The sequence below is a fragment of the Saccopteryx bilineata genome, chromosome 1 (genome assembly GCF_036850765.1).
Source record: "Saccopteryx bilineata isolate mSacBil1 chromosome 1, mSacBil1_pri_phased_curated, whole genome shotgun sequence".
In the NCBI taxonomy this organism is placed as follows: domain Eukaryota; kingdom Metazoa; phylum Chordata; class Mammalia; order Chiroptera; family Emballonuridae; genus Saccopteryx; species Saccopteryx bilineata.
Genome location: NC_089490.1, coordinates 95,281,702 through 95,306,050, shown reverse-complemented (window position 1 = coordinate 95,306,050; position 24,349 = coordinate 95,281,702). Strand labels below are relative to the sequence as shown.

The window sequence follows — 24,349 nt, the reverse complement described above, 5'->3', positions numbered from 1 at the left end:
CGGGATCCACCCAGCATACCCACCAGGGGGCGACACTCTGCCCACCAGGGGGCGATGCTCTGCCCCTCTGGGGCGTCGCTCTGTTGCGACCAGAGCCACTCTAACACCTGGGGCAGAGGCCGAGGAGCCATCCCCAGCGCCCGGGCCATCTTTGCTCCAATGGAGCCTCGGCTGCGGGAGGGGAAGAGAGAGACAGAGAGGAAGGAGAGGGGGAGGGGTGGAGAAGCAGATGGGCGCCTCTCCTGTGTGCCCTGGCCGGGAATCGAACCCGGGACTTCTGCACGCCAGGCCGACGCTCTACCACTGAGCCAACCAGCCAGGGCGGTTTTCTTTATTCTTTAATATAATTTATAGTTTGTGACTTTACTGTTACAGAAGTTGAAAATATCTAGATTTAATGGCACTGTCTTTAATGAATCATCATTGTCCGTGAAGAATCGTTCTATTCATCTCCAAATCACGGGAAGTTGTATCACCCCTGCAGCCAAAAGGATATGGGGTGGAATCATTTGGTAATGGCAATTTTGAAGACTGAGACTGAACCATGTAAGCTGTTTCTGACGTCTTCTTGAAGTCCTTAAACAGGGAGGGAGACTCTGAAATAGAAACGACATTAAGATAATATTTTTCTTAATCCTATCATTGCCACAAATATCTCGCAACATCAGTTGGAAGACCATTGAACTACTCTCAAGAGAATACAGGTGGCACACCCATGTTTCTTCAATAGAATTACACACCAATATGGGAAAGGAGAATATCTGCAATTCTGTAGAGCCAATATGTGTTGTCATAATAACAATATCTAATTAATAAGGAGTTCACATATATCTTAAACCAGTATTTCCATTCATCTTTCTCACTTATTTTTCACAAAGAGACTGTCTTACATTTTCTTTAGATAAGTCAAGTAGTTAAAGAAGGTCCAATATAAATGCAAATGGTGGGGAAAGTATGTCAAAATTATCAGGGAAGAATTTGAAAAAGGATGCTTTTTTTGTATCAGAATTTGTGACTTTTAAAATAACTCACAAAAATTATGCAGTAGAGTTCCAGCGCATACAGCTCCGTCCACAGGGGTGGATATCTTGGCCAGTGAGTGTCTTCCCCAGGTGGGTAGTTGACAAAATTCCTCCAGCAGTGATCATACTCTAAAGAAGCACAAATCTTGGTTCATTCAACAAACACAAAAGAAAGTTACTTAAAGAAAGCTGAACTTAAATATATACCATATCTATGTTAACAAGCCTATTTGCTACTACAGATGGGCAAGACTCCCCCAGTATCCATAAAAAGAGCAAAGCAGGGCCCTGGCCGGTTGGCTCAGCGGTAGAGCGTCGGCCTAGCATGAGGAAGACCCGGGTTCGATTCCCGGCCAGGGCACAGGAGAAGCGCCCATTTGCTTCTCCACCCCTCCGCCGCGCTTTCCTCTCTGTCTCTCTTCCCCTCCCGCAGCCGAGGCTCCATTGGAGCAAAGATGGCCCAGGCGCTGGGGATGGCTCCTTGGCCTCTGCGCCAGGTGCTAGAGTGGCTCTGGTCGCAACATGGCGACGCCCAGGATGGGCAGAGCATCGCCCCCTGGTGGGCAGAGCATCGTCCCATGGTGGGCGTGCCGGGTGGATCCCGGTCGGGCGCATGCGGGAGTCTGTCTGACTGTCTCTCCCGGTTTCCAGCTTCAGAAAAATGAAAAAAAAAAAAAAAGAGCAAAGCAGTTCATTTGAAGTTGGCTGAGTGGCCATAGTGACAAAGTAGAGAAAGAAGTCATATTTTTATATTTGCTCTGCTATGAATTACAGACCTTGTCTTTCTTCATATTACTTTGAAGTTTTACTTCTGAGATTTCCACTCTGGGGTAATCAATCTCTTGGCCTACAAACATACCACCACCACAGTCTCTCATCAACACTTCAGATTCTTGGTTTATTGTTTTTACCTGGGGCTCTCATGATCTGGATAGTCACACCACTGTTAATGAGGTCCCTGAGTCCTTGTCGGTTTTGTTGATCCAAGTGGTGATAAAGCCTTGCTACATAAATAACTAAAGTCACACCAGGTCTTTGACATAAAAATTCTCTAATAGCCTTGGAGCATTCCCAACAGGGACTCCAGGACAAGAACCAGATGATGGAGCACCTGGTGGATGAACAAAAATGTCTTTCTGAAGCAACTTTTTCTATAAAATTGACTTCTACGTGCTTGGTGGTGTTTTGGCTTGAGTGTCGCCAGATCTTGTGATTCGTGCCCCACCAGATTTCATAGAGCAGACAAGTCTCTTTACGGAGTTCTCTGGGGTCAAAAAATGCTTCAAATTCCCAAGGTTCAATTCTTCTCCTAAAATATAAAAAGCACCCCTGCATTGTCATGCAATTTTTAGAAAAGTTTTAAAAATCATTTTATCGTTCCCTTTTCTATAAGGCAAATCTCAAACTTGACATTTTGGGAAACTTCTTTTTCCCTGTCTTAAAGTTACCTGGGGAGGTCCACTTGAATTATCGAAATTTGTATCACACAGTGAAAAGATTTTTCCCAACTCATGCTATTTGGTTTCCACGCTCTCTATCCCACTGCTTGTTAGTCTTAAATGTGTCCCTTTTCTCCTTATATTCAAATCTTTCTATCTCACTATTAGAGGTGCCATGTCCCAATTGTAAATATTTATTATTCCTAAATGGACCCTAACGAGATTTTTTGTCAAGTGTAGAAGCCTCAAATTACCAACAAAATTCTACTGACCAGCCTGAGAAGAAAGTAATTTAGCCTCAGGATTCCTCCATATTAAATTCTGTATACCAATACCTCAGAAGAAAGAAATTCAACTTGCTCTAAATGGCAGCTTTAGATTTAACACTCTGTGTGTCAAAGCTGTGACTCAGGAGACACGGGACTATGCTGAGGACTCTCCTTTCCAATATGGTTTGAGTTATAAGCTTATTTCATTCTAATATTTCTCACTCGTCCCTAAAGTATTATATTCATTTATTACATAATTTTTCCACCCATCGGGAGGTAATATATCCCTTGACAAAAGTCTCTCTGTTATAATGATATGTCTTGAAAATGGGCATATAATATAAAATAGAAAGCTGAAACCAAAGTGATGAATCAGTTCCTTGCACCTTTCACTAATGACTATAAAAACATGTGATTTAAAGAGAGAATAGCAATCGTAAGACAGAACAAAGCTGGAAGGTAATTTATTTAAACAAAAACCAAAAGGCATAGAAATAAAGACAGAAAAAGCAATAGTCATAGAAAATAAAGTTGAAAAGGAAAAAAAAAAAATGGGAGTGTGGTAAAAGAGGAAGAGAACAGTAAAGAAAGCTATAGTCCGGCGCTGGGCCATTGGCCCAATGGTAGAGCGTCAGTCTGGTGTGTAGCTGTCCTGGGTTCGATTCCCAGCCAGGGCACAGGGCATTGGAAAGGACTCTCCTTTCCAATATGGTTTGAGTTATAAGCTTATTTCATTCTAATATTTCTCACTCACACAGCAGAAGTGCCTATCTGCTTCTTCACCCCTCCCCCTCTCCTTTCTCTCTGTCTCTCTCTTCCCCTGCCGCAGCCAAGGTTCCACTGGAGCAAAGTTGGCCCGAACACTGAGGAGGGCTCCACAGCGTCCACCTCAGGCACTAGAATGGCTTCAGTCTCATCAGAGCAGTGGCCCAGATTGGCAGAGCATCACCCCCGAATGGGCATGCTGGATGGATCCCAGTCGGGTGCATGCAGGAGTCTGTCTCTCTGCCTCCTCATTTCTCACTTCAGAAAAATACAAAAAAAGAAAGGGAGGGAGGGAGGGAGGGAGGGAGGGAGGAAGGAAGGAAGGAAGGAAGGAAGGAAGGAAGGAAGGAAGGAAGGAAGGAAGGAAGAGAGAGAGAAAGAGAGAGAGAAAGAGAGGGAGAAAGAAGGAAAGAAAGCTATGTCCTCCAAATCTTGTGCTGCCAAAGCGAGCACTAGTCCTTGATTCTTTAATACACACTTACTCTTGGTTGAATTAAATGGACAATATGACTGTATTATTCTTACCTCAAAGTGGGATCACCAGTTGAAGGATCTGTTGACCAAGAGATGAGTACGTCAAATAACAGCCATATGCAAATCGAGTTGCTAAGAAAAAAAATGCTCTATTCTTCTAAAGCCATATAAGAAAATGGAGTTAGCCTGACCTGTGGTGTCAACCTGGAAATGCTGAGGTCGCTGGTTCAAAACCCTGGGCTTGCCTGGTCAAGGCTCATATGGGAGTTGGTGCTTCCAGCTCCTCCCCCCTTCTCTCTCTCTGTCTCTCTCTCCTTTCTCTTAGTCTCTGTCTCTCTCTCTCCCTCTCTCTCCTTTCTAAAAATGAATAAATAAAGAAAGAAAATGGAGTTAGAAGAGTCCTGAAATAATTGGATTGGACTAGCTCATTGTATCAGAAAAGCAAGATTTATTATTATTATTATTATTATTATTATTATAGAGACAGAGAGAGGGATAGATGGGGACAGATAGACAGGAACGGAGAGAGATGAGAAGCATCAATCATTAGTTTTTCGTTGCAACACCTTAGTTGTTCATTGATTGCTTTCTCATATGTGCCTTGACCGTGGGCCTTCAGCAGACTGAGTAACCCCCTGCTTGAGCCAGCAACCTTGGGTCCAAGCTGGTGAGCTTTGCTCAAACCAGATGAGCCCGCGCTCAAGCTGGCAACATTGGCGACCTCGGGGTCTTGAACCTGGGTCTTCCGCATCCCAGTCTGATGCTCTATCCACTGCGACACCACCCAGTCAGGCAGAAAAGCAAGATTTTTAAAGGCTCTGCTGAAATCTATTTGCCCAAACCAGGTAATCCTCCCTAAGGTTCCAATAGAATGATTAAATGCAATGGAAATGTCACTGTTCAGAGTCTCCTAGGTGTAATTCCTATTAAGGAAGCATCCTGTACCTCCTCATCATAGCATTTATCATGCTACATTATGATTACCTATTCACATGCCTATAAGGACACCAAATTGTAAATTATGTGAGATATGGATTATGTACATCATGTGCCAGACCCTAACACACTGCCAGCAACATGGTGGTTAGTAATAAATATTTACTGAGTAAATGACTGAATGAATTTCACTATACATCTACTCCACTATAAAATAGCTATCTATCTACCTAAATATATATACATATATCTGTATATATCAATATATTTATATATTTATATCTTATATGTCTATATTTATAATTATATGTTTATATATATATATCAATACATATAGAGAAAGACTGGATTTCTCATACATTGCTGCTGGGAATTTAAATTGGTATAGACAGCCCTGGCTCAGTGCTCAGTGGATAAGCATCTTGTCCAGGTTTGCTGAAATCGCAGGTTCAATCCCTGGTCAGGGCACATACAGGAACAGATTGATGTTCCTATCTCTTTCTTGCTCTCTCCCTTCCTCTCTGTAAAATCAATTTTTAAAATTTTTTTAATTTAAAAAACTCTGTTCTATGACCTGAAAAATGGACCTTAAAAGAAGGAACATTAAGAAAAAAGAAGAAGCTATCGGGAATTGGAGCACTCAGAAAAGAGATGGCTGACACCTTGGAATGAGTGCTCTTCAGACCTTAATCCAACTCAGGGCCCTTGAACCAGATGATTCATTCAAGAAGGGGCCTTATAGAAACAGAGGCCATACCTGCATAATAAGGTCATATTAATTAATGATTGAAAGACACTTCCTTTTTTTTTTTTTTTTTTTTGTATTTTTCTAAAGTTGGAAATGGGGAGGCAGTCAGACAGATTCCTGCATGCACCCGACCGGGATCCACCCAGCATGCCCACCAGGGGGCGATGCTCTGCCCATCTGGGGCATCGCTCTGTTGCAACCAGAGCCATTCTAGCACCTGAGGCAGAGGCCACAGAGCCATCCTCAGCGTCCAGGCCAACTTTGCTCCAATGGAGCCTTGGCTGTAGGAGGGGAAGAGACAGACAGAGAGGAAGGAGAGGGGAGGGGTGGAGAAGCAGATGGGTGCCTCTCCTGTGTACCCTGGCCGGGAATCGAACCCAGGACTCCTGAACGCCAGGCCGACGCTCTACCACTGAGCAAACCGGCCAGGGCCAGACACTTCCTTTAAAGGAGATTAAATAGGCCTGGCCAGTGGTGGCACAGTGGACAAAGCGTTGACCTGGAATGCTGAGGTCACCAGTTCGAAGCCCTGGGCTTGCCTGGTCAAGGCACATATGGGAGTTGATGCTTCCTGCTCCTCCCCCAATCTCTCTCTCTCTCTCTGTCTCTCTCTCTCTCTTTCTAAAAATGAATAAATAAAAATAGCCTGACCAGGCGGTGGCACAGTGGATAAAGTGTCAGACTAGGATGTGGAGAAACCAGGTTCGAGACCCTGAGGTCGCCAGCTTGAGCGCGGGTTCATCTGGTTTGAGCAATGCTCACCAGCTTGGACCCAAGGTTGCTGGCTTAAGCAAGGGGTTACTCGGTCTGCTGAAGGCCCACGGTCAAGGCACATATGAGAAAGCAATCAATGAACAACTAAGGTGTCGCAACGAAAAACTGATGATTGATGCTTCTCATATCTTTCCCTTCCTGTCTGTCTGTCCCTCTCTCTGACTCACTCTGTCTCTGTAAAATAAATAAATAAATAAATAAATAAATAAATAAATAAATAAATAAATAAATAAATAAATAAATGAAGGAGGTGAAGCAGCAGTGTGAAAGAGAGCGTGAGATATCTTCTTAGGATCTACCCCTAGGATACAAGACAAAGATGCCAACTACTTGAGTCAGGATTGTTTCAAGGAGAAAACACACCACCTTTTTAGGAAAGTCCAAGGAAATTAACCACATTCTTCAACTAAATAATATCTTTAGTCTTTCCCCCAACATGACACTTACAAGAGAATTTTAATAGAAAAAATACATAATGGAAAAAAATATTGTTTCTTAAAACCCAAGTCTAATATTTATATTATCTCCAGTCATGCCATGCCCACTTTCTTGCAACAGTCTTCTTACTGGTCTCCTTGCTTCCATTCCAAAAGGCATCAATGCCAGGTAAAGCATTATTTCAGTTATTTCTATGCTATTCACAAGTTCTCCAGAGATTTTTCTGTTACAAAATATCAATAGATCAACCTTAATGTCCTTAGCCTGGCATTCAAGGCCCTTTAGACTATCCCTTCAGATTTGCCTTCTAATTTCACTGTGGATTATTTCCACAAACCCTTCTCTATCCTAACCAGTTTACTCAGTATATTCTAAACACAAGTTTTGTAAATTATTTCAAAGTCTTTGTGTCAACCAATCTAGAATTGCCTTCTCTTGTCAACTTAAATTCTACCCCTCTAGAATCCTCTTCATCCGAAAATTATTTCCTTCCACAGCCTGATGGGTTCACACTTCAGAATCTCCCATGAATGATTCTAAAGTTAACTAACTATACCTCAATTAATTAACATGTCTGAGCTATCATTTCTGTAGTCATCTTAAATTATTATTTAATAGGTGTAGATTTTCCTTAGTTTTTTATTATGATGAAACAAGCATTGATTTTGTGTCATTTGAACAAAATTATTTATGGATGTGCATAGTTAGTATTAATAGTAATAGTGCCTGACCAGGCTGTGGCGCAGTGGATAGAGCATCAGACTGGGATGCGGAGGACCCAGGTTTGAGACCCCGAGGTTGCCAGCTTGAGTGCAGGCTCATCTGGCTTAAGCAAAAAAAAAAGCTCACCAGCCTGGACCCAAGGTCACTGGCTCGAGCAAGGGGTTACTCAGTCTGCTGAAGGCCCATGGTCAAGGCATATATGAGAAAGCAATCAATGAACAACTAAGATGTTGCAACGAAAAACTGAAGATTGATACTTCTCATCTCTCTCCATTCCTGTCTGTCTGTCCCTATCTATCCCTCTCTCTGACTCTCTCTCTGTCCCTATTAAAAAAAAAAAAATAGTAATAGTAAATCTTATTTAACAAAGCACAGCCAGTCACCACTCTGGCAAAATTTCAGCAGATTAATCCCCTTCCTAAATTAATGCCTACAAGGAGGTAGATAATTTTAAAACAAACTGAATAAAACTATATTTTAAAAAGAATAATATTAATATAGTAATCAATAGGAAAGTTGGAAAATGCCCAAGGACACAAGCAGGACACACACACAGAGAGTTTCTGTATTTCTCAAAAATATGAAGCTTACCAGGACCTCGATCCATTGGGCCTTCATCAGAAGCCATGGCAGGCACCGTGTCACTGGATTTCTTCTCCCCGTGGAGCTATGTAGTATGCCGACTGCTCCTGCTGTCAACATGCTTTACATTGTTTCTCCAGGTGTGACCGGTGCCACCAGCTTGAGCAGAGGATGACTCATTCCTGAGTCTCAGGCACTTACTGGATATCTAGATTGTACGAATAGGTAGCAAATTAAGAGAGAACTTGGTGTGGGGTTTGCATCAATGGGTTGACAAGAAAGCTGATGCTGCAAATAATTAATCCTATAGAGTAAATCTCTGATACCTGAATTACAAAGTTCTTCCCTAATAATAGTTTTTTTTCTTCTCTTAATAATATCTCATTTTAAAAAAACTTGTTCTTTAAATTAAAGTTAAGGCAAGACTGACACATGATTCTTTCAGGGAGAGAACAGAGGAAAAACAATTAGAAGAAAGACTAGATCTGTTTCTGTCCCCTGAAGGTTTCCAGTGTTACCTGGTGAAGACTGTGGCCTTGTCCTCGAGCTATTTTTCATAACTTCCTCTTATTTTGCTCTTTGCCCCAAATGCAAAGAGCATTTTCTTGTTGAAAATAGGAGGGGCTCTGATAGATGCAAAATCAGAAAGACTTTGGTCTCTGAGTCAGGTAATTAAGTGACAAAGCTTAGGTGATCTCTCTTCCTTCTTGAAGCTGAAGCTAAATGTAAAGTCAAGTCCACTTACTTTTTTTATCCTTCTCTAAAAGTGGATACTGTACATTTCCCACTTCCTCTGCCTGAGAAATCATGACTACCATGACCCCTGTAGGGCCCTCTGTGCCTTACTTCCTGACATGCAAAACGGGGTGATGACGTGGCTATCCCACAACCTTGTTGATTAAAGAATAACCTGCCAACAAAGCATTGGGGAGATGCCCAGGTGTCTGGGAAAAAAAAGTGTCCCCTTTGTTCAAATGCTCTTTAAAAATATTCTGGGAAAAAGACAAACAGGGTGCTAGTGAAAGTAGATGGGAAGATGCTGAGCCACAGCACTTTGGGGAACTATTAAACATGAACCTATATTAGGCACTTACGCCCGCCCATTGGAGTGGAGAGGGAGAGAAGCCCAGAATGGGAGAGTGCCGTGCATAATCTGACCTCAGGAATACAATACTTTGTGATTTTTCTCTTCTCTGTTGTCCAAATGCGAGAATGCAATGTTAAAATTTGTGACTAGAAAGTATCAGGGGGATCACCTTGTAAAATATATGATAATATCCTGTACTCTTGACACTAATACAAAATTAAATTGAATGTTGTAAAGCCAGCAGCCAAGGCCAGAGCCACTATCACAGCAGCCTTCTGCTCCACGCAGGTTCGCATTGGATTCGGACAGTCGGCAAAGAAACAGCGGAGCCAAAAACTGGTGGGCCATAGTCTTTAATTCTAGCTTTGCACCCGGCGGGCAAGTAAAAATACACACTGGGCTCCAAAACCCAGTCACACTCAGTGCTCACAAAGCTACTGACTTATCCGAGTTTCCTAGAATCAAAGGTTTCTAGCTCACCAGACTTATTCACCTCTGTTCCCCATCTCCTTCCTTATCCCAGATACAAACTCTACACAAACTGGCATCTCACTCAGCACTCCGCCATCTTGGCTGCTTCTCCTGGCCTCCTCCACGTGGCCTTTCTCTGCTCTCCTCTGCTCTCTCTTCTAATCTCAGGAACCGAGAGCGCAAACTCCGGTTTTGCCCCCACTTTATACTGTAGCTTCACAACCTCTAATCCAATATACAAAGTAGGGAAGTCTCTAATACAAAGTCACCTCTGAGGCATGATTGGATTGTACCACCCTACATCAAAAAAGGGTGGGAAAGGCTTAATCCCAAAACCAAGCCCCAGGCTACAATTCTCAACACACATTAATATCACCTGGGCAAAGGCCTCTTTAACAAAGTGAGCATAATACATTTTATCTGCCCAACAAATGTAAACTGTAATTGAAAAAAAAAAGGTTTTTTTATTATTCAGTGAGAGGAAGGGAGGCAGAAACAGATTCCTGCATGTGCCCTGACTAAGAAGCACTCGCAAGCCCACCGGGGGATGATGCTCTGCCCATCTAGGGCATTGCTCAGCAACCAAGTTCTTCTTAGCGCCTGAGGCAGAGGCCATGGAGCCATCCTCAGTGCCTGGGGTCAACTTGCTCCAGTTGAGCCATGGCTGCAGGAAGGGAAAGAGAGAGAGACAGCAAGAGGGGGAGGGGTGGAGAAGCAGATGGGCATTTCTCCTGTGTGCCCTGACCAGGAATCAAACCCAGGACTTCCACACGCCAGGCCAATGATCTAGCACTGAGCCAACCAGCCAGGGCCTGAAATTTTTTTTTGATTAAAAAAAAAAAGTGAACACTATACATATCTTTATTGCCAATTCCCCCTGTTGCCCAAAACTGGGTCAAGCTCTTCTTGGTTTTAGTACATACTCCAGAATTGAGGTCACTCTCAAGACCTAAGGCTCCATCTAGGGTCTTAAATCTACAACCCCTAAACTTTGAATCTCAAATCTTATTATGAACCCAACACTTGAGAGCTAAATAGATTTTTCTTAATTATGAATGTCAAGCTGGAGCCTCCACAAGATAAAGCAGTTGTTTGGAGTGGCAGGTGAGAATTGAAGGAGAAACAGAAGGGCCACATCATACATAAAGGTCTTTCCAAAGCCAAGAATTTTATGTGTGGTAGGTAGAATAATGACTCCAGAGACGTTCACCTTTCAATCCTTGGAACCTATAAGTATGTTCCATCGAAAGATAAAAGTAACTTTGAGGGCCCTGGCCGGCTGGATCAGCGGTAGAGCGTCGGCCTGGCGTGCGGGGGACCGGGGTTCGATTCCCAGCCAGGGCACATAGGAGAAGCGCCCATTTGCTTCTCCACCCCCCCCCCCTCCTTCCTCTCTGTCTCTCTCTTCCCCTCCCGCAGCCAAGGCTCCATTGGAGCAAAGATGGCCCGGGCGCTGGGGATGGCTCCTTGGCCTCTGCCCCAGGCGCTAGAGTGGCTCTGGTCGCAGCAGAGCGACGCCCCGGAGGGGCAGAGCATCGCCCCCTGGTGGGCAGAGCATTGCCCCTGGTGGGCGTGCCGGGTGGATCCTGGTCGGGCGCATGCGGGAGTCTGTCTGACTGTCTCTCCCCATTTCCAGCTTCAGAAAAATACAAAAAAAAAAAGTAACTTTGAGGAAGTGATTAGATATTGAGGGAGGAAGCTGATCCTGGAACATCTGGGCATTCCCAATACAGTCACACAAACCCTTAAAAGAAGGAAGCAAAAGAGCCAGTCAGAGAAGGAATGAAGATGGAAACAGAGATGTGAGTGATGTCATTACTGTCTGGAAGGGAATCATGAGTCAAGGAATGAGGACAACCACCAGAAACTAGAAAAAGCAAGGAAATGGACTCTTCCCTACAGCCTCATGAAGCAATGCTGCCTGATGGCATCTTGACTTTAGCCCTATGAGACCCTATTTTGCCCTCCTGACCACCAGTGCTGTGAGATAATTTACATTGTTTTACACCAAGTTTGTGGATATTTGTTATAGCAGCTACAGGAAACTAATACAGTAAGACACACCCACAGGTGACACAGGTATAGCAGTTAAGGTGGTGTATAATTTAAATTTGTTTCTAATGGAATTCTTATTTCATGCTTGATCCATCTTCTGTTTTGTTTAGAAAACTCAGAACTACCAGATGTGATAGACTGTCATGGCATTCATTGTTTATAAAAGAGATCGAAGATAGGTCAGTGTCCTGCTCCTAGAAATTTATGAGTTTATAGAAATGTATCATTGGGAACATTTGAGATTGTACCTCCTAGCATATATCATCTTTGGTCCAAATAAATGCATAAAAATTTAAAAATAGTAATAATAAATAAACATATATGCATATACTTATATAACCATTCCACAATCAAGATATTTAAGATTCTTGTCACCCAAAAAGTTCTCAATCCTGCTACTCCCTGTCCCCAACAGTCACTGACATTTCTGTCACTATACACTAGTTTGGACTGTTTTGTAATTTCACACAAATGCCATCATGCAATGTCTTTGTTCAGTTTTTCTGTAAAACTGATGTATATGATTAGGTGTGCCAGAGGGCAATTTTTTTTTTCTGGTTAAATTCCTTTGTATGAGTAAACTACAATTTGTTTATTCATTCAACCACTAATGAACTTTGGGTTATTTCTCATTTAAGGCTATGATGCATAAGGATGACATAAACATCGTGTACACTTCTTTATGTAAACATTCTTTTCTCTTCTCTTGGGTAAAAAATTTAGGAGTGGAATTGATGGATTAAATTGGTAAGTGTTTGGCCTGACCTGTGGTGGTGCAGTGGATAAAGCGTCGACCTGGAAATGCTGAGGTCGCCGGTTCGAAACCCTGGGCTTGCCTGGTCAAGGCACATATGGGAGTTGATGCTTCCTGCTCCTCCCCCTTCTCTCTCTCTCTCTCCTCTCTCTCTCTCCTTTCTAAAATGAATAAAAAATAAAAAAACAAAAAAAATTGGTAAGTGTTTATTTAACTTTTAAGAAAATTCCCAATTGTCCTGGCCAGATAGCTCCATTAGTTAGAGCACCATCCCAAAGCACAGAGGTTGCTGGTTTGATCCAGTCAGGACACATCTAGGAACAGACTAATGTTCCTGTCTCTCTCTCTCTCTCCATTCCTCTCTCTAAAATCAATAAAATAAACATTTTTTTAAAAAAGAGAAAAGATAATGCCCAATTGTTACACCAGTTTATGGTTTCAACAGGAGTATATGAGTTCCAGTTGCTCAACATCCTCACCAACAGTTGGTCATGTCAACTATTTATTTATTTATTTATTTAATTTTGAGAGTACATGTGGGTGGAGTGCAGAGTGCATTCCTCGCAGCTGTGGCTGATGCAATGCTGTGAGAATACTCCAGCTCCCAGAACCCTCCTGGGCACACCCAGGAAGGGAGCTCACCCGCTATAAGGAAGTGACTTAGCGCCAACCATGCAGCTCTCTGATCTTTTCAGCCATTGGCTTTGAGGAACACGCTGTAACACCCTATAGGCTGAACCTGTGCATATAAGCTAGCTTACTTCCTGAATAAAGTAGATCTGGTCCCCAGCGTTGGGTGTTTGCGTCTCCGTCGTCCTCACCCCCGGCAGGACTGTCCACAAGTACGTCTATTAAAGCTGGGGACAGTGAAACAAGGAAGGGCTTAGGATAGAAGAAGCAACCGGAGACAGGGGGAGTGAACACACAACATGGTGTACAGAAGATGCATTGTAGAATTATGTACCTGAAACCTGTATAATTTTGTTAACCAGTGTCACCACAATAAATCCAATTAAAATTTTAAATAAATAAATATTTTTTAAAAAAAAAAAGTAAAGAAGAAGAAGTAACGGGAAAGAACCTAGCCAGGGCTGCTGGCTCTCTAGAAACATTATGGGAAAGAAGTGAGCCGGGGCGGGGCTGCTGTCAGCTCACTGGAGAGTCAGAGAAAAGGGGGACTTGGTGACAGTTTCAGGGTTTTCCCTTGGGACAAGCTGCTACTGCCCATTGCTCCCCTGGTTGCAAGTCTCATAGGGTCCCTTAGGAGATGCACACCAAGAAAGGAAAGGTGCAGACGCTCCTGGGAAGGTAGTGTCAACCTTTCCAGTTGCAGTGATTTTTGTGGATGTGTGGTAGTACGAAACTGTGATTTTAATTTGTACATTCCTATATTAATGATGTCGAGCATTTTTTCATGTGCTTATTAGTTATTTCTGTGTCATCTTTTCCAAAGTATTTTTAATTATTTCATTCATTTTTTATTAGGTTGTCTTCTTTAGTTGTAAGCGTTCTTTATATATTATGGATGCAATTCTTTTGCAATGTCTAGGTATATATTTTTCTCAGTCTCTGGCTTGCCTTTTCATATCTTTTGTGCTGTCTTTTGAAGAACAGAAGTTGTCAATTTTTTTTATTATTCATTTTAAAGAGTCAGGGGACACACACACACACAGAGAGAGAGAGAGAGAGAAGGGAGAAAGAACAGGAAGCATCAACTCCCATATGTGCCTTGTCCAGGCAAGCCCCAGGTTTTGAACTGATAGCCTCAGTGTTCCAGGTCAAGGCTTTATCCACTGCGCCACCACAGGTCAGGCCCAGAAGTTGTCAATTTTAGTGAAGTTCAACTTATCAACTTGTTTTTTGTGCTTAATGCCTTTTGGATCTTGTCTATGAAATCATTACCTACTCAAAGGACATAAAAAATGTTTTTCATTTGATTGTAAGTAGTATTGATTTCTAAATGTTGTTTTGACTCTTCATTGGTGGTATATAGAAATAGAATAGATTTTTGTATGTTGACCTTGTAACCAACCTGTGAACTTGCTAAATGTACTGTTTTTAATAGGTTTTAAACTGTAAGATTCCTTATGGTTTTCCGGGCAGATAATCATATTCTCTGCAAATAAAGCTAGTTTTACTTCTTCCTTTTCTCATGTATGCCTTTTCATTTCTTCTTCTTTTTTTTTTTTTTTTACAGAGACAGAGAGAGAGTCAGAGAGAGGGATAGCTAGGGACAGACAGACAGGCACAGAGAGAGATGAGAAGCATTAATCATCAGTTTTTCGTTGCAACACCATAGTTGTTCATTAATTGCTTTCTCATATGTGCCTTGACCGTGGGGCTACAGCAGACCGAGTGACCCCTTGCTTAATTAAGCCAGCGACCTTGGGTCCAAGCTGGTGAGCTTTGCTCAAACCAGATGAGCCCGCGCTCAAGCTGGAGACCTCGGGGTCTTGAACCTGGGTCCTCTGCGTCCCAGTCCGACGCTCTATCCACTGTGCCGCCACCTGGCCAGGCCCTTTTTATTTCTTCTTGCTGCCTTATTGTGATGGCTAATTGTCGCGGTCCAGCCACAATGAGTCTATTACGGGGTACCGAACAGGAAAAGGTATGAAATTGAATAAATGATAGAGACTTAAAGATATATACATACAGATGGGTTCAGGAGGACACCACGGTGAACAGTCTCTCTACTGTTCCTGAGCCATAATGTAAGGTTTCCCAAAAGCGCATCCGCCTTTATTCATGAAAAAACGTGGCCATTAGCAATTCAATTAAGTTTCCAAGGCAACTCAAAGACAACCTCCACCATACCACTCACATCTAACTTTCCAATAATAAGAAACTAGCTTCCAGACTCTTTCGAAGAACAGGGTGAGACAAACGAGAATCAGATGTAGCTCTTTGTTAATTAGGCAGATGAGGTGGAGGTTGGGCCCAGCACCTCTGTCCAGATTGCAAAAATACCCTGTTTATTTATTCAGTCCCCAACAGCTAATGAGTCCAAATAAAACATTCAACAGTGAAGGTGAGAGTGAATATTCTTTTTTATGACAGAGACAGACATAGAGAGGGACAAATAGGAAGAGACAGACAGGAAGAGAGAGAGAGGAGAAGCATCAACTATTTGTTGCGGCACCTTAGTTGTTCATTGATTGTTTCTCATATGTGCCTTTACCAGGGGGCTATAGAAGACTGAGTGACCCCTTGCTCAAGCCAGCGACCTTGGGTCCAAGCTGGTGAGCCATGCTCAAACCAGGTAAACCGCACTCAAGCTGGTAACCTCAGGGTTTCAAACCTTGGTCCTCCTTGTCCCAGTCCAACGCTCTATCCACAGCCACTGCCTGGTAGGGCAAGAGTGAATATTCTTGTGTTGTTCCCAATCTTACTGAGAAAGCATTCAGTTATCCACCCTTAAGTATGATGATAGCTGTAAGTTTTTCACAGATGCCTGTTTTTAGGCTAACAAGATTTTTTTCTATTTCTAGTTCTATTTTTATCATGAATGGTTACAAATTTTGCCACATTTTCTTTTGCATCTGTTGGAATGATTATAGGATCTCCTCATTTTTTGCTAATGTTCAATAGCCACACAATATTGTCTTATAATTTTTCTAATTTTATTCATATTTATGATTTTATTGTTTTAATCTTAATTTTTTAAAAAAAATATTTTTTATCCCTTGGAGCATATAGAAGATCTCTACACAGAACTAAACCCATACATCTATCTATGGTCAATCTGAGGCAGGATAGTAGGAAAGTAGGAAAATTCCTGGGCAAGTGCAATAGGAAAACTGAGACAAGATCATTAAAGAAGGCCAAACAAGCTGACCAACTTACAGGCAGCTAGTAAATTGCAAGACCTTATCTTCTCTTACGAAGGACACTTGAGAACAAATGGTTTATACCACTCCTCTCTGACCAGAGAATAAAGAGCTTCAATCACTTTTGTCAGGAAGATAGAGGACAGAGACCCAATTAATGCCATTTGTGCCTGTCAAACCCAAGGATAGATAGTGTCAGGGGAACAAATAACAAAAACCCAGTTAGAGCCAGACAGATCTAAGATAAAGTAGAACAGTGAAGCGGACCAAATAATAATCCCAAACTCTGCTACAGGTTCATTTTGATGCATCGGCATATTAAAATGCACTTGGAAAGCCAACATATTCTGCTGAAATCCTCCCCTAAGACTCTCGCCTGCAGAAAAGAGATAAACACCCTCCAGACAAAGACTTAGTGTGGACTTGTTCTAGAGCATGCCTCGACTCTTTCTCAGGCATACACTTTTATTTCCTTTCTCTTAAACTTTAAGGGTCCCCATGCGACTTGCAAACAGGGAAGCAGAAGGCAGCAGCAGTGCGTCCCAGGCTAGCCTCCTGAACCTGTCTCCAAGGCCGCCTTTTCTTTGACTTCCTAGTAAGCTAACATCAGCCTCCCCTTGGCTCACTCTGTCAGTGTGACCTTTACTTCCCAGTGAGCTAAAAACAGCCCTGCCTTAGCTCGCTTCCTTCATATGCTTCTCGGGAGCCAAAGCAGAGCCCCGCCTGGGCTCTCTCCTGTTGCTTCTTCTATCCTAAGTCCTTCTTTTGTTTCATGGTCCCCAGCTTTAATAAACATACCTCAAAACCACCAGGGCTCATGTTATAAAATCTTTCCTGATTAAAGTCAAGAACCCACACACTACTGGCCAGACTGAGGCAGATCAACTCCAGGCGCAGTTCTCATCCAGTAATACATTGATTTTATTTACTTTTTGAAATTTTTAATCGGGATGAAAACACATATCAAATTTAATACCTGAAGAGAGGGGATAATAGATGAGGGTAAAGAAACTTTAAAATGGGTTACATAATAACCATTTTTAACTATATCGTTTGATAGTGTGGACTACATTCACATTGTTGTGCAACCTATCTACAGAACTTTTCCATCTTGCAGAACTGAAACTGTATATGTATTAAACAACAACTCCTGATTTTCTCCTACCTCAGCTCCTATCAACCATCATTCTACTTTTTGTCCCTATGAATTTGACTACTTTAGAAATCTCATATAAGTCAAATAATACAGTACTTGTCTTTTGTGACTGGCTTACTTCACCTAATATAATGTCCTCAAGGTTCATTCAAGTTGTAGCGTATGACAAGATTTCCTTCCTTTTTAAGGCTGAATAACATTCCATTGTATGTATGAAAAGATGCTCAACTTTACTAATCATTAAGGAAATATAAGTCAAAACCACTATGAGTTACTACTTCATGACCACTAAGACGGCTATAATAAAAAAAAAAAAAATGACAATGGCAATGTTGATAAGGATATGGAACTAGCATGGAATTGCTGGTAGTAATAGAAAATGGTGCCGTCACTCTGGAAAACAGTTCCTTACATTAAACATAGAGTAGACCATATGATTTGGTGATTCTAAGAGAACTGAAAACATATATTTGCCTGACCTGTGGTGGCACAGTGGATAAAGCATCAACCTGGTATGCTGACGTCACTGGTTTGAAACCCTCAGCTTGCCCGGTCAAGGCACCTATGGGAGTTGATTCTTCCTGCTTGTCCCTCCTTCTCGCTCTCTCTCTCTTTCCCTTCTCCTCTCTAAAATGAATAAATAAAATCTTAAAAATAAATAAATAAAATATTTTAAAGAAAAGAAAACATATATTCACACAAAAACTTGTACATGAATATTTGTAGTAGCATTATTCCTAATAGCCAAAGGTAGCAACAATGCAAATGTCCATCAACTGCTAAATGGATAAACAAGTTGTCAAATATTCACACAAAAGAATATTATTCACCCTGGCCGGTTGGCTCAGCGGTAGAGCGTCGGCCTAGCGTGCGGAGGACCCGGGTTCGATTCCCGGCCAGGGCACACAGGAGAAGCGCCCATTTGCTTCTCCACCCCTCCGCCGCGCCTTCCTCTCTGTCTCTCTCTTCCCCTCCCGCAGCCAAGGCTCCACTGGAGCAAAGATGGCCCGGGCGCTGGGGATGGCTCTGTGGCTTCTGCCTCAGGCGCTAGAGTGGCTCTGGTCGCAACATAGCGACGCCCAGGATGGGCAGAGCATCGCCCCCTGGTGGGCAGAGTGTCGCCCCATGGTGGGCGTGCCGGGTGGATCCCGGTCGGGCGCATGCGGGAGTCTGACTGTCTCTCCCTGTTTCCAGCTTCAGAAAAATGCAAAAAATATATATATATATTATTCAGGGGACACTAGAATTTATGTACATCCAATAAATTAAAATATAATAAAATTTTTTAAAAAGGATATTATTCACTGATAAAAAAAAGAATGGAGTACTAATGCATACTACAACATAGATAAAGCTTGAAAAAATTATCTTCAGTGAAACAACCCAGTCATAAAAAGCCACATATTGTATAGTTTCATTTGTAAGAAATTTCCAGAATAGGCACATCCTTCTTTAATTCAAATGGAGTCACTCCACCCTGTCATTTTTCCATTTGCATTCTGCTTATACCTGTGGTAGTTATATCTTTCCTTTTAAAATAGCTATTGATTCTATTATTATTGTTCCAGGAGACTTTGGGCAATTACCCTTCTAGGAGCCTAAAGCCCCTCATATCAATCACTGCAAAATTATGATTACATGTGGGGGAGGGTGTTAAGAACAAAAATAATAAATTATGGCCTGACCAGGCAGTGGTGCAGTGGATAGAGTGTCGGACTGGGACACAGAGGACTCAGGTGCAAAACCTGAAGGTCACCGGCTTGAGCATGGGCTCACCAGCTTAAGCGTGGGGTCACTGGCTTGAGTGTGGGACCATAGACATGACCCCATAGTCTCTGGCTTGAGCCCAAAGTTCGCTGCCTTGAAACTCAAGGTTGCTGGCTTGAGCCCAAGGTCTCTGGCTTGAGCAAGGGGTCACCCTGCTGTAGCCCCTGGGTCAAGGCACATATGAGAAAGCAATCAATGAACAACTAAGGAGCTGCAACAAAGAACTGATGCTTCTCATCTCTCTTTCTGTCTGTTCCTATCTGTCCCTCTCTCTGTCTCACTCCCTGTCTCTCTTGCCAAAAAAGAAAAAGAAACAGATCTTGCCCTTTCCTATTAAAGCAGATTCAGATCTTAAACACATGCTCCGAGTATTTCACTCACAAGCAAAGCACAGAAAACTTTTTTTAATTGAATTTATTGGAGTGACGGTAATTAATAAAGTTATATAGATTCCAGAGGTACAATTCTATAATACATCATCAATACTCAGTATTGTGTGTTCACCACCCCAAGCCAAGTTCCCTTCCATCACCATTTATCCCCCACCTTTACTCTCTACTGCCTCCCTCCACCCCCTTTCCCTCTGGTAATCACCATAATGTTGTCTGTCTATGAGGTTTTGTTGTTGTTTTGCTTAATCCCTTCACCTTTTTCACATTTAGTAATAATAGTTGAAGTGTTTAATATTGTTTTGAGTAGAGCCTGTCCTGTGGTGGCACAGTGGATAGAGTGCCAACCTGGAACGCTGAGGTCCCAGGTTCAAAATGCTGGGCTTGCCAGGTCAAGGCACAGCTAGAGTGAAGCAACTACTTCTTACCACCCACGCCTTCCTCTCTCTGTAAAATCAATAAATAAAATATTTTTTAATGTTGTTTTGAGTAGGCAATAAAGTGGTGAGGAAATAACCCTTGTCCTGATTTTTATGCCTCACTTATTTTTTTTTTTATTCAGCAAGAGAGAGAAAGACAGGAAGGGAGAGAGATGAGAAGCATCAACTCATATTTGCTGCACCTTAGCTGTTTATTGATTGGTTTCTCATATGTCCCTTGACCAGGGGACTGCAGCCAAACCAGTGACCCCTTGTTTAAGCCAGTGACCTTGGGCTCAAACCAGCAACCTTTGGGCTCAAACCAGCAACCATGGATCATGTCTATGATTCCATGCTCAAGCCAGAGACCCTGCACTCAAGCTGGTGAGCCCTCACTCAAGACACTGACATTGAGGTTTTGAACCTGGGTCCTCAGTGTCCCAGGCCAATATTCTATCCCTGCGCCACTGCCTCGTCAGGCGTGAAGAATATTAATATGAGCAGAACGGTCTGAAATGACTAGAATTCATCTAGTATCTGGACTTAGAAATTAAAAAATCTTGTCACTTATAACTAATTCTTTTCCTCTGATTTCCCAATACACATTTAGATGATTACTAGGTTTCCACGTGTAATTTTCTATCAAACACATTGTGCTTGCTGAATCTTCTTTGGCATCTTACTGTGAACTCATACATTGATCACTGGTTCACAGATGAAATTTTATGAATTTTTTATGCTAATGAGACACCTTGTTCAAGTCTGGGCCCACAAAACAGAGGACAGAACTGAGGCTGCATAAGCCCCACCAAAGCCCTGTCACCTTTACCAAAACAACCATCCATCTTCTGTTACATTAATTTCTTAGCTCTTTCTTTAACAAATATAATCTGTCTCTGGCTGGACAGTTTGATTGATTAGAGCATCGTTCTGAAGCGCAAAGGTTGCCAGTTCAATACCTGGTCAGGGCATATACAGAACAGATCGATGTTCCTGTCTCTCTCCCTTCCTCTAAAATCAATAAAATAAACATTAAAAAATAAATATAATCTGAAAATGCTTTGTAAACATATTGATATAGATTACTATTGTTGGCATCACCCTGATTGTTCCACTAACTTGTTCTAAATGATGATTTGTCCGAAGTTAGCCTCACACTGATATCTATCAGAGAACAGTGTTTCTGACTCAAATGATGCATTGTCAGGGTGAAGGCTTTTTTAATTAACGGTAGACATGATTCCAAAAAGTATAGTCTTGAGAATGTTTTTTGTTTCTGTTTGTTTTTTTGTTTTGTTTTGTTTTGTTTTTTACAGAGACAGAGAGAGAGTCAGAAAGAGGGTCAGAGAGAAACAGACAAACAGGAAGGGAGATGAGAAGCATCAATTCTTTGTTGCAGCACCTTAGTTGTTCATTGATTGCTCTCTCATACGTGCCCCAACCAGAGGGGGGGGGGGGGTATCAGAGCAAGTGACCTCTTGCACAAGCTAGCGACCTTGGACTCAAACCAGCAACCATGGTGTCATGTCCATAATCCCAAACTCAAGCCAGCAACCTCGCACTCAAGCTGGTGAGCCCACGCTCAAGCCAGGTGATCACACACTCAAGCCGCAACCCCAGGGTTTCTAGCCTGGGTCCTCTGCGTCCCAGTCCAACACTCTATCCACTGAGCCACTGCCTGGTCAGTTTTAAGAATGCTTTTTAAAGATCAATTTTGTTCGTGTTCAAGGAAGTACACTCTAATCTCTATATAGCCTATTCATTATCCTTACAAATTGTTCATATTCACTGCTGCCCTAGCTAGACAGATTGTTAAGAGATTCTATGTTCATTCTATAGAAATGATTCTAACAATTTATTTGAATGTCCTGTGTCCAATAACAGCATAATGAATAAATGAATTGTGTGATATCCTTGTAATGGATTGATTAATCAGCAATGAAAAACATCAATTAGGCAGACTCTCTCTGGAGCACAGCCATGTCTTTCTTCCCTGTCAGGCATGCATCTTTATTTTTCTCTCCCAAACTCTAAGGGGCCCCATAAGACTTGCAACCAAGGGAGCACTGGGCGGTGGCAGATTGTCCAGGGTTAACCCCCTAAACTTGTGCCAAGCTGCCCTTACCTCTGACTCTCCAGTAGGCTGACAGCAGCCCCGCCCCGGCTCACTTCTTCCCTATACTGTCTCTAGAGAGCCAGCAGCCCCGCCTAGGCTCTCTCCCATTGCTTCTTCTATTCTAGATCTTTGTTTCACTGTCCCCAGCTGTAATAAACATCCTCTCAAAACAAAAATAAAATAAAATAAATTATATCGACCTGCAATAATTTCTGTAATAATAAAATGAGAGAGAAAAAGATAGAAAAATAAACTCCAATAGGGTTTCTATAAAGTTTACATTTTCATGAAGTTATGCTTTATGCTGTTCATGGATCCAAGCACATGTAGTAAAATTACAAAGACATGAATGAGAACAATGAACATCAAACTCAGGAGGGTGAGTCCATTAGAAGGATGGAAAAAGAGACTGGAGGATTATACAGGCATTGTCACATGTATTTGTAATTGTAATAATCTACACTTTAAAAAAAAACAAAAGATCAGGTGAAAAGTTATAACAATAATCCAGGGAGAATGGTGAGGTTGATTTAAGGCAGTGGTCCTCAACCTTTTTTGGGCCACAGACCTGTTTAATGTCAGAAAATATTTTCACGGACCGGCCTTTAGGGTAGGACGGATAAATGTATCATGTGTCTGAGACAAGCATCAAGAGTGAGTCTTAGACGAATGTAACAGAGGGAATCTGGACATTTTTTAAAAATAAAACATTGTTCAGACTTAAAATATAAATAAAACAGAAATAATATAAGTTATTCATTCTTTCTCTGCGGACCGGTACCAAATGGCCCATGGACAGGTACTGGTCCATGGCCCAGGGCTTGGGGACCGCTGATTTAAGGTATTGAGAACTGGAATTAGAAATTAAAGCAGTGATTCACAAACTTTCCCACTTTAGTTCTCCTAACAAGAGAAGTAAGTAACCGCATACTTCCTGAAATAACTTAACATATCCTATTATGTGTAAAGTTTTATATTTTTTTATTTTTATTTATTTATTTTATTTATTTAGAGAGATAGATAGACAGGAAGGGAGAGAGATGAGAAGCATCAATTCTAGGTTGCAGGACCTTAGTTGTTCATTGCTTGCTTTCTCATATGTGCCTTAATCAGGGGGCACCAGCAGAGCCAGTGACCCCTTGCTCAAGCCAATGACCTTGGGCCCAAGCCAGCGACCTTTGGGCTCAAAGCCAATGACCATGGGGTCATGTCTATGATCCCATGCTCAAGCTAGTGAGCCTGTGCTCAAGCCAGCGACCTTGGGGTTTTGAACCTGTGTCTTCTGTGTCCCAGGCCACTGTTCTATCCAATGTGCCTGGTCAAGGCACATATGGGAGTTGATGCTTCCAGCTCCTCCTCCCCCCTTTTCTCTCTCTGTCTCTCTTCTCTGTCTCTGCCTGGTCAGGCTAGAACTTTATATTTGAAGTCCATATGAATTTTGCATTTTACTCCATAATACATGCATGTTTGTTTGTTCTTTTATTTTGTTGTTGTTACTTTGTGGGGTTTTTGTATTTTTTCTGAAGTGAGAAGCAGGGAGACAGAGAAACTCCTGCATGCGTCCAACCAGGATCCACCCAGCAAGCCCACTAGGGGGCGATGCTCTGCCCATCTGGGCCATTCACTCCATTGCAACCAAAGCCATTCTAGCACCTGAGGTGGAGGCCATTGAGCCATCCTCAGCACCAGGGCCAATTTTACTCCCATGGAGCCTTGGCTGTGGAAGGGGAAGAGAGAGAAAGAAAGAAAGAAAGAAAGGGGGGGGGGAAGGCTGGAGAAGCACATGGGCACTTCTCCTGTGTGTCCTGGCTGGGAATTGAACCTGGGACATTCACACATCAGGCTGATGCTCTACCACTGAACCAACCGGCCAGGGAACATGTTTGCTTTAATATCAATATAGTTTGTATTAATTATAAAAGAGTCTAGCCTGACCTGTGGTGGCGCAGTGGATAAAGCGTCGACCTGGAAATGCTGGGGTCGCCGGTTCAAAACCCTGGGCTTGCCTGGTCAAGGCACATATGGGAGCTGATGCTTCCTGCTCCTCCCCCCTGTCTCTCTCTCCTCTCTCTCTCCCCCTCCCTCTCTTCTCTCTAAAATGAATAAATTAAATAAATAAATAAATAATTTTAATTATA

General features: G+C 42.3%; 1 protein-coding gene across 4 annotated transcripts; it reads right to left on the bottom strand.

Moving 5' to 3' along the window:
- Positions 1 to 393: 393 nt before the first annotated feature.
- APOBEC1 (apolipoprotein B mRNA editing enzyme catalytic subunit 1) lies at positions 394 to 8,754 on the bottom strand. 4 transcript variants are annotated; one of them, XM_066253113.1, is made up of 6 exons: positions 8,689 to 8,754; positions 8,180 to 8,378; positions 4,021 to 4,048; positions 1,934 to 2,331; positions 1,033 to 1,151; positions 394 to 596 (listed from the first exon to the last, which is right to left on the bottom strand). In XM_066253113.1, the coding sequence occupies exons 2-6, from the start codon at positions 8,214 to 8,216 to the stop codon at positions 447 to 449; spliced, it is 732 nt and encodes a 243-aa protein (XP_066109210.1). In that variant the 5' UTR covers positions 8,217 to 8,378; positions 8,689 to 8,754; the 3' UTR covers positions 394 to 446. The 4 variants fall into 4 exon arrangements, with proteins under 4 accessions (XP_066109210.1, XP_066109208.1, XP_066109211.1 ...); XM_066253111.1 differs by lacking the exon at positions 8,689 to 8,754 and adding an exon at positions 8,497 to 8,682; XM_066253114.1 differs by lacking the exon at positions 8,689 to 8,754 and adding an exon at positions 8,497 to 8,682 and having other exon boundaries at positions 8,186 to 8,378.
- Between the last annotated feature and the right edge of the window lie 15,595 nt (positions 8,755 to 24,349).

Excerpts from the sequence above, each read along its gene's own strand:
- APOBEC1 (XM_066253113.1), bottom strand. The coding sequence starts at position 8,216 with ATGGCTTCTGATGAAGGCCCAATGGATCGAGGTCCTG. Across the intron at positions 4,049-8,179 it reads CCCAATGGATCGAGGTCCTG|ATCCTTCAACTGGTGATCCC; the intron begins GTAAGCTTCATA and ends CTTGGTCAACAG. Across the intron at positions 2,332-4,020 it reads ACTGGTGATCCCACTTTGAG|GAGAAGAATTGAACCTTGGG; the intron begins GTAAGAATAATA and ends TTTATATTTTAG.